Source organism: Ambystoma mexicanum, chromosome 9, assembly GCF_040938575.1.
Source record: "Ambystoma mexicanum isolate Mex_15411 chromosome 9, UKY_AmexF1_1, whole genome shotgun sequence".
NCBI classification, from domain to species: domain Eukaryota; kingdom Metazoa; phylum Chordata; class Amphibia; order Caudata; family Ambystomatidae; genus Ambystoma; species Ambystoma mexicanum.
This window is the reverse complement of record NC_090931.1, coordinates 1,555,888,928-1,555,899,314: the sequence shown is the minus strand read 5'-3', so window position 1 is coordinate 1,555,899,314 and position 10,387 is coordinate 1,555,888,928. Positions and strand designations below refer to the sequence as shown.

Here is a 10,387-nt window from a genome sequence, read left to right as displayed (position 1 = left end):
TCCATACTGCTGCTGGGAGACCTGCTGGGCGCTCTATACTGCTGCTGGGAGATCTGCTGGGGTGCTCCATACTGCTGCTGGGGGATCTGCTGGGGCGCTCCATACTGCTGCTGGGAGATCTGCTGGGGTGCTCCATACTGCTGCTTGGGGATCTGGTGGGGCGCTCCATACTGCTGCTGGGAGATCTGCTGGGGCACTCATACTGCCGCTGGGAGATCTGCTGGGGCACTCATACTGCTGCTGGGAGATCTACTGGGGCGCTCCATACTGCTGCTGGGAGATCTGCTGGGGCACTCATACTGCTGCTGGGAGATCTGCTGGGGCGCTCCATACTGCTGCTGGGAGATCTGCTGGGGCGCTCCATACTGCTGCTGGGAGATCTGCTGGGGCACTCATACTGTTGCTGGGAGATCTGCTGGGGCGCTCCATACTGCTGCTGGGAGATCTGCTGGGGCGCTCCATACTGCTGCTGGGAGATCTGCTGGGGCACTACATGCTGCTGCTGGGAGATCTGCTGGGGCACTCATACTGCTGCTGGGAGATCTGCTGGGACGCTCCATACTGCTGCTGGGAGATCTGCTGGGGCGCTCCATACTGCTGCTGGGAGATCTGCTGGGGCGCTCCATACTGCTGCTGGGAGATCTGTTGGGGCGCTCACACTGCTGCTGGGAGATCTGCTGGGGTGCTCCATACTGCTGCTAGGAGATCTGCTGGGGCGCTCCATACCGCTGCTAGGATATCTGCTGGGGTGCTACATGCTGCTGCTGGGAGATCTGCTGGGGCACTCATACTGCTGCTGGGAGATCTGCTGGGGCGCTCCATACTGCTGCTGGGAGATCTGCTGGGGCGCTCCATACTGCTGCTAGGAGATCTGCTGGGGTGCTCCATACTGCTGCTGGGAGATCTGCTGGGGCACTCATACTGCTGCTGGGAGATCTACTGGGGCACTCATACTGCTGCTGGGAGATCTGCTGGGGCGCTCCATACTGCTGCTGGGAGATCTGCTGGGGCACTCATACTGCTGCTGGGAGATCTGCTGGGGCGCTCCATAATGCTGGGAGAGCTGCTGGGGCACTCATACTGCTGCTGGGAGATCTGCTGGGGCACTCATACTGCTGCTGGGAGATCTGCTGGGGCGCTCCTACTGCTGCTAGGAGATCTGCTGGGGTGCTCCATACTGCTGTTGGGAGATCTGCTGGGGCACTCATACTGCTGCTGGGAGATCTGCTGGGGTGCTCCATACTGCTGCTGGGAGATCTGCTGGGGCACTCATACTGCTGCTGGGAGATCTGCTGGGGCGCTCCATACTGTTGCTGGGAGATCTGATGGGGCACTCATACTGCTGCTGGGAGATCTGCTGGGGCGCTCCCTGCTGTTGCTGGGAGATCTGCTGGGGCGCTGCATACTGCTGCTGGGAGATCTGCTAGGGCACTCATACTGCTGCTGGGAGATCTGCTGGGGCGCTCCATACTGCTGCTGGGAGATCTGCTGGGGCGCTCCATACTGCTGCTGGGAGATCTGCTGGGGCACTCATACTGCTGCTGGGAGATCTGCTGGGGCGCTCCATACTGCTGCTGGGAGATCTGCTGGGGCGCTCCATACTGCTGCTGGGAGATCTGCTGGGGCGCTCCATACTGCTGCTGGGAGATCTGCTGGGGCACTCATACTGCTGCTGGGAGATCTGCTGGGGCGCTCCATACTGCTGCTGGGAGATCTGCTGGGGCGCTCCATACTGCTGCTGGGAGATCTGCTGGGGCGCTCCATACTGCTGCTGGGAGATCTGCTGGGGCACTCATACTGCTGCTGGGAGATCTGCTGGGGCGCTCCATACTGCTGCTGGGAGATCTGCTGGGGCGCTACATGGTGCTGCTGGGAGATCTGCTGGGGCACTCATACTGCTGCTGGGAGATGTGCTGGGGCACTCCATACTGCTGCTGGGAGATCTGCTGGGATGCTCCATACTGCTGCTGGGAGATCTGCTGGGGCGCTCCATACAGCTGCTGGGAGATCTGCTGGGGTGCTCCATACTACTGCTGGGATATCTGCTGGGGCACTCCATACTGCTGCTAGGAGATCTGCTGGGGCACTCATACTGCTGCTGGGAGATCTGCTGGGGCACTCCATACTGCTGCTGGGACGCTCCATACTGCTGCTGGGAGATCTGCTGGGGCGCTCCATACTGCTGCTGGGAGATCTGCTGGGACGCTCACACTGCTGCTGGGAGATCTGCTGGGGCGCTCCATACTGCTTCTGGGAGATCTGCTGGGGCGCTCCATACTGCTGCTGGGAGATCTGCTGGGGCACTCCATACTGCTGCTGGGAGATCTGCTGGGGCACTCATACTGCTGCTGGGAGATCTGCTGGGGCACTCCATACTGCTGCTGGGACGCTCCATACTGCTGCTGGGAGATCTGCTGGGGCGCTCCATACTGCTGCTGGGAGATCTGCTGGGGCGCTCACACTGCTGCTGGGAGATCTGCTGGGGCACTCATACTGCTGCTGGGAGATCTGCTGGGGCGCTCCATACTGCTGCTGGGAGATCTGCTGGGGTGCTCATACTGCTGCTGGGAGATCTGCTGGGGCGCTCATACTGCTGCTGGGAGATCTGCTGGGGCACTCATACTCCTGATGGGAGATCTGCTGGGACACTCATACTGCTGCTGGGAGATCTGCTGGGGCGCTCCATACTGCTGCTGGGAGAGCTGCTGGGGCACTCATACTGCTGCTGGGAGATCTGCTGGGGCACTCATACTGCTGCTGGGAGATCTGCTGGGAGAGCTGCTGGGGCACTCATACTGCTGCTGGGAGATCTGCTGGGGCACTCATACTGCTGCTGGGAGATCTGCTGGGGCGCTCCTACTGCTGCTAGGAGATCTGCTGGGGTGCTCCATACTGCTGCTGGGAGATCTGCTGGGGCACTCATACTGCTGCTGGGAGATCTGCTGGGGCGCTCCATACTGCTGCTGGGAGATCTGCTGGGGCACTCATACTGCTGCTGGGAGATCTGCTGGGGCGCTCCATACTGCTGCTGGGAGATCTGCTGGGGCGCTCCATACTGTTGCTGGGAGATCTGCTGGGTCGCTCCATACTGCTGCTGGGAGATCTGCTGGGGCACTCATACTGCTGCTGGGAGATCTGCTGGGGCGCTCCATACTGCTGCTGGGAGATCTGCTGGGGTGCTCCAAACTGCTGCTGGGAGATCTGCTTGGGCGCTACATGCTGCTGCTGGGAGATCTGCTGGGGCGCTACATGCTGCTGCTGGGAGATCTGCTGGGGCGCTCCATACTGCTGCTGGGAGACCTGCTGGGGCGCTCCATACTGCTGCTGGGAGATCTGCTGGGGCGCTCCAAACTGCTGCTGGGAGATCTGCTGGGGCACTCCATACTGCTGCAGAGAGATCTGCTGGGGCGCTCCATACTGCTGCAGAGAGATCTGCTGGGCGCTCTATACTGCTGCTGGGAGATCTGCTGGGGTGCTCCATACTGCTGCTGGGGGATCTGCTGGGGCGCTCCATACTGCTGCTGGGAGATCTGCTGGGGTGCTCCATACTGCTGCTGGGGGATCTGCTGGGGCGCTCCATACTGCTGCTGGGAGATCTGCTGGGGTGCTCCATACTGCTGCTTGGGGATCTGGTGGGGCACTTCATACTGCTGCTGGAGGATCTGGTGGGGCGTTCCATACTGCTGCTAGGAGATCTGCTGGGGCACTCATACTGCTGCTGGGAGATCTGCTGGGGCGCTCCATACTGCTGCTGGGAGATCTGCTGGGGCGCTCATACTGCTGCTGGGAGATCTGCTGGGGCGCTCATACTGCTGCTGGGAGATCTGCTGGGGCACTCATACTGCTGATGGGAGATCTGCTGGGACACTCATACTGCTGCTGGGAGATCTGCTGGGGCGCTCCATACTGCTGCTGGGAGAGCTGCTGGGGCACTCATACTGCTGCTGGGAGATCTGCTGGGGCACTCATACTGCTGCTGGGAGATCTGCTGGGGCGCTCCATACTGCTGCTGGGAGAGCTGCTGGGGCACTCATACTGCTGCTGGGAGATCTGCTGGGGCACTCATACTGCTGCTGGGAGATTTGCTGGGGCGCTCCATACTGCTGCTGGGAGATCTGCTGGGGCACTCATACTGCTGCTGGGAGATCTGCTGGGGCGCTCCATACTGCTGCTGGGAGATCTGCTGGGGCGCTCCATACTGTTGCTGGGAGATCTGCTGGGTCGCTCCATACTGCTGCTGGGAGATCTGCTGGGGCACTCATACTGCTGCTGGGAGATCTGCTGGGGCGCTCCATACTGCTGCTGGGAGATCTGCTGGGGTGCTCCAAACTGCTGCTGGGAGATCTGCTTGGGCGCTACATGCTGCTGCTGGGAGATCTGCTGGGGCGCTACATGCTGCTGCTGGGAGATCTGCTGGGGCGCTCCATACTGCTGCTGGGAGACCTGCTGGGGCGCTCCATACTGCTGCTGGGAGATCTGCTGGGGCGCTCCAAACTGCTGCTGGGAGATCTGCTGGGGCGCTCCATACTGCTGCTGGGAGATCTGCTGGGGCACTCATACTGCTGCTGGGAGATCTGCTGGGGCGCTCCATACTGCTGCTGGGAGATCTGCTGGGGCGCTCCATACTGCTGCAGAGAGATCTGCTGGGGCGCTCCATACTGCTGCTTGGGGATCTGGTGGGGCACTCCATACTGCTGCTGGGGGATCTGCTGGGGCGTTCCATACTGCTGCTGGGAGATCTGCTGGGGTGCTCCAAACTGCTGCTGGGGTGCTCCAAACTGCTGCTGGGAAATCTGCTGGGGTGCTCCATACTGCTGCTTGGAGATCTGCTGGGGTGCTCCATACTGCTGCTGGGAGACCTGCTGGGGCGCTCCATACTGCTGCTGGGAGATCTGCTGGGGCGCTCCATACTGCTGCTGGGAGATCTGCTGGGGCGCTCCATACTGCTGCTGGGAGATCTGCTGGGGCACTCATACTGCTGCTGGGAGATCTGCTGGGGCGCTCCATACTGCTGCTGGGAGATCTGCTGGGGTGCTCCAAACTGCTGCTGGGAGATCTGCTGGGGCGCTCCATACTGCTGCTGGGAGATCTGCTGGGGCACTCATACTGCTGCTGGGAGATCTGCTGGGGCGCTCCATACTGCTGCTGGGAGACCTGCTGGGCGCTCTATACTGCTGCTGGGAGATCTGCTGGGGTGCTCCATACTGCTGCTGGGGGATCTGCTGGGGTGCTCCATACTGCTGCTGGGAGATCTGCTGGGGTGCTCCATACTGCTGCTTGGGGATCTGGTGGGGCACTCCATACTGCTGCTGGGGGATCTGCTGGGGCGTTCCATACTGCTGCTGGGAGATCTGCTGGGGCGCTCCAAACTGCTGCTGGGGCGCTCCAAACTGTTGCTGGGAAATCTGCTGGGGTGCTCCATACTGCTGCTTGGAGATCTGCTGGGGTGCTCCATACTGCTGCCGGGAGATCTGCTGGGGCTCTCCATACTGCTGCTGGGAGATCTGCTGGGGCGCTCCATACTGCTGCTGGGAGATCTGCTGGGGCACTCATACTGCTGCCAGGAGATCTGCTGGGGCGCTCCATACTGCTGCTGGGAGATCTGCTGGGGCGCTCCATACTGCTGCTGGGTGTTTTTGCTCCAACTGTTGAACAAGCCAAGTTTTTTCAGATAATGCAGGACTTGATTATCAGTCATTGGGCTGATTGGGTTTTATTACTGTGATATTTAAATGATGGGCTTTAATAGTAAGCTGGAAGCTAGAAGCGCAAAGGTACGTTCCAGGGGAACAGCATGTAAGACTTTGTCAAAAATAACATCTGATCAGTGCTTGCGGGATGTGTGGCGTGCAAAGCATGGTGAGGAACACAGTTACTCGTACTACTCGGTGGTGCATGGCTCCTACTCATGGATAGACTATGCCTTTGTTGGGGAGGAGGAGCTGGAATTGGTGGCGACAGCGGTGTTTCTGGTCTGGACCCTCTCTGACCATGCACACCTACTCCTGGGACTTGCACGAAGGGCAGTGGGTCGCATATCCCTCGGTGAAGATCTGATAATACTTTCTTGATGGACGTCGCATTTAAGTCCTATCTGGGGGACTAGTTTAGCCAGTTTTTGGATCTCAACTGGGGCTCCACACAAAAGAATAGGTCCACTGAATGGGAAGCTTTCAAGGTTTTTATGCGGGCGGGTGTATTTCAGCATGAGTTGGGATTTGCATGGTCTTATCAGCTGAAGTCTTGGGTCTCGAATGTAAGCTAGCTTCTGAAGCACAGAATCTGGCCTGGGGGGAGGCTGCACAGGCTGTACTGGAAGATGCTGTAAGGGAATTTTGGTAATAGACTAAACAACTACAATCATGGTGGATATGTTGCAAATCAACATTCGGAATGGAATACATCGGGTAGGCTCCTGGCACGATTGGTTAGGAGGGACCATGGTCAGCACATGTGTGGCGGTGTCAGAGATTGGAGCGGTTACCTGGTCACGGATCAAGGGGGCATCAGTGATCTGTTTTATGTCTTGATAAGTCATTTATAACGCGCCTGTACACAAGTGTTTCTAGGCATGACAAGACAAGGAAGGGAGGACAGAAGGAGGACAAGCAACGATCTTACAAGGCCTTGTGTCAGTCAGATTGCGTAAGTGCAGGGGTGGAGAAGTGCCGGGGGGGGGGGCAGTGCAAGTAACTCGTAAGTGTTGTAGGGAGGAGGGGAGGGCAAAATGCAAGAACTCGTAAGTGAGGCAAGGAGAGGACTCGTAAGTGCAAAGAGTCGGGGGGCTGTAGGGTTGAAGATACAGGGCCTCATCACGAGTTGGGTGGTAGCCCTTAAATGTGGTGGTAACGCTATTACTGCTGCATTTAAGGGCCCACCCAATCACGAGTCTGGCAATATTTACCCCCAGCTCTAGGCTAGGGGTAAATGTGCCAACTTAACGGCCGTTTTTGGGTGCAATTAGCGCAGCACTATTAGCGCGGACTAATTGCACCGAAAATGCCCCATTAGGTCCAGTGGACCTAATTGGGGTAATAGGGAATATCCATTACCGCCCAACCCTTGATCCGGTGCTAATAGTGCCGGACCGGGTGGCGGTAACGCTTTTAGCCCGGGCGATGTTCCAGCAGTAATACTGCTGGGATATCGCCCAACTCGTGATGAGGCCCACAGTCCCTTAAGTGGTTGGGAAGCCCAGATGCAGTGCAAGGACAACTGGTCATGCAGGAGCCTGGTCCCGTAGGGTCAGTGGGTGGCCAGGAACCAGTGTGCATAGCAAGCATTAGCAAGGGAGAGAGAAAGCGGAAGCAAAAATGAAGGTCTTGAGTTGCTTCCGAAACCTTACGTGGTCCCGCTCAAGTTTGAGAGAGGCAGGGAGGCTGTTCCAGAGGGATGCCCCAGCAGAGGAGAGATCTACCACCAACTCTGCCTGGAGAAGCATCTGACCCTCAGAGAGAGTTAGAGGTGGATGAGCTCGAGAAGGAAGATGCTTAAGAAGAGAACGTTGGATGTAGTGTGCTCCCTGGCCCCAGAAAGCCGCCTTGTGGATAATGCAGAGGGTGTTGAACTTGATCCTCGCAGCCACAGGACCTAGGATCATAACTGGCTGAGGGAGGTGTGAAGGTGGATGAGAGCGGAGAGGGATGTGGTGTCCTCTGTTGTCAGTAGTGTGTGGCATGAAGCTTGGACTTGAGACCTCCATCGGCTATCGGTTGGGTGGCTTCAGAAGTGTGATCGATGGGTCAACTCTTTGAAGCCTGCTCTGGATGACTTGAGAACGATATGGCGGGATGGGAACCGCACTTATAGTGAAGTGGGGAGTAGTCACAATAAAGATGCACGTTTTCTGGTTTGCGCATGAGCTCAGGGGAAAAGGAGGGGATCTGGGGGGAGTGAACCTTGTTGAGGGGGAGCCTCACTACACCAGCGGGATAGAATTTCTGGTCATGGTACTGTTTCTGTGGAATGCCTGGACAGACATCAAGGTTGGAGGGATAGGGCCCTTTTGGGAAGGAGGGGGCAGAGCAGTCATTGCATGAGGACGGTATAGCCAATGTGTAATTTCGCACTACATTATTGGAATGTGGACAGAGCAGTCGTCAAATTAAATCATATCGTGTATGTTGATAATGAATAAAATAAAAGAAACTCTGCATTAAAGAGTGAAAGTGGGATTTGTAGCAATGTCTTCCATACACATCCTATGATGCAATAGGACCCAGAGCCTGGATTGGACACATTCCACTGGTTGTGCTCATTATGTTTTTTGTTTATGACAGAGAAATAAACCACCAACTATGTTTCATAATTTCCTATTTCCTGACATGGAAAGGCTCTAAATTGTTTAGTTAAATTTTATTTATTTTAGGTCATAAACCTGTAAACTCTGTTCAGGTTTGAATATTGTATCTTTCATGGCTACGAGTAATCGGATGGACAGTTAAACAAATAGATTTCATCAGGATCACTCATTGCATGATTCAGAAACTGGAACAATAATGTACAGCGATCGACTAGATCTGTTCATTTTTGGTGTATGTCAGAATGATGGCCTTTGCTTTGATGAATTGCAGAAAATCGCCCTGCTCCCTCTATATATCCTCCCTTTTTGTAAATTTTCTTACTTATGTCTCTCTTCTATCCGTCTTTAGTTTTCCTTCCTTTACTGACCATTCCTTAAGCCTTATGTATTTGTATCTGATTCAAGCATTTTGTCAGACAATGGTGGCCCAGGGGACTTTTGTTGAACTTTTTGTATCAGTCGGACTGAACGCTCTGACTTTAAGGCTGTAAAATGTTAAGAAATAATACATGGAACCTCTGCTTCTTCCAACAGAAAATGGAGCCATTACCAAAAGCGAGATCCTGCAGATGCACTTTAGAAAATGCACACACTGCCATCAGCACTTTATCAAGCACTCACAACTCAAGATGCACATGAAGAGCCACACAAAGGAGAAAGAATTAACCTGCAATGTCTGTGCAAAGCGCTTCATTAATAGGCACAGTCTAATTTCACACCAGAGATCCCACACAGGAGAACGACCATACCAGTGTACGGAGTGTGATAAATGCTTCACTCGGAAGTCTCTTCTGTTTAGGCATCAGGCGATCCATACTGGGGAGAAGGTCTATGAATGCAATGAGTGCAAGAAAAGCTTCAGTTGCTCCACTTCCCTGAGCAATCATCGAAGGATCCATACAAACCCGCATCATAGGATGCATACTGTGGAGCGTAAATATCAATGCACTGAGTGTGAGGCAAGCTTCACTCGTAGGTCGCTTCTGTATGTCCATCAGAGGATCCATACGGGGATGAAGCCCTTCAAATGCACTGAGTGCAATAAAAGATTCAGTCACTCCTCCTCCCTGACCAACCATCAGAGGATTCATACCGGAGAACGACCGTATGAATGCACAGAGTGCAAGAAAGGATTCAGTCAATCCTCTGCGCTGAGCAGCCATCAGAAGACACATACAGGGGAGAAGCCCTATGGCTGCACTGAATGTGGTAAGCACTTTACTACAGCATCAAAACTGAAGCAGCATCAGCGATCCCACACAGGAGAAAGACCATATCCGTGTACGGAATGTGAGAGACGCTTCACTCGGAAGTCACATCTGCACAGGCATCAGACGATCCATAGAGAGGAGAATCTCTATGAATGCCCAGAGTGCAAGAAAGGTTTCAGTGACTCTTCAGCTCTGAGCTACCATCAGAGAATTCATTCAGGGCTGAAACCCTATGGGTGTGCAGAATGTGGCAAGCACTTTACTCAGAGAGCACACCTGGGACAGCATCAGAGATCCCACACAGGAGAAAGACCATACCAGTGTACTGAGTGTGAGAAACACTTCACTCAGAGCTCACACCTGTACAGGCATCAGAAGATCCATACTGGAGAGACGCCCCGTTGACTATAAGGCAAGAAGGAAAAGCTTCAGTGGATCCTCCCCTCTATCAGACCAGACTATATCATCGCAGGCCAGGCTTGTTTAAGCGCAGTGATGAACACACCCTATAAACATGCTAGAGGCAGGCTATTTTAGCATTACCAATAAAGGGAAACATGCTCTACTAGTTTCGAACAAGAGTCTTATCAGAGACAAACGGATTGTGAGTTAAAACTTGACTTCCCATTCTGCATCAGGGAGACCCAACGGGCTGGAACCCTTGCCCTACTCGCTGCAGGAACAGCTACTGCTGGACACCGTCCATAGTCCTGAGCAGAGAGAGAGATGGGTTCACGATATCAGATAAACAATGCATGTAAGATCATCTCTCAAGAACCTTCACTTTTACAGGGCTTCACAAGACTTAGAAAAGCTCCACAAAGCTACATTATACACAGCAGAAAATACTAGGTCGTCTATACTAGACCCCGGT

General features: G+C 54.9%; 1 protein-coding gene across 1 annotated transcript; it reads left to right on the top strand.

The window, feature by feature from the left end:
- Nucleotides 1–8,811: 8,811 nt before the first annotated feature.
- On the top strand, nt 8,812–9,918 carry LOC138487591 (zinc finger protein 420-like). The gene has a single exon (XM_069614060.1). It carries the CDS (start codon nt 8,812–8,814, stop codon nt 9,916–9,918), a length of 1,107 nt encoding a protein of 368 aa, XP_069470161.1.
- Nucleotides 9,919–10,387: the final 469 nt, after the last annotated feature.

Coding starts and splice junctions, on each gene's coding strand:
- LOC138487591 (XM_069614060.1), top strand. CDS start 8,812: ATGGAACCTCTGCTTCTTCCAACAGAAAATGGAGCCATTACCAAAAGC.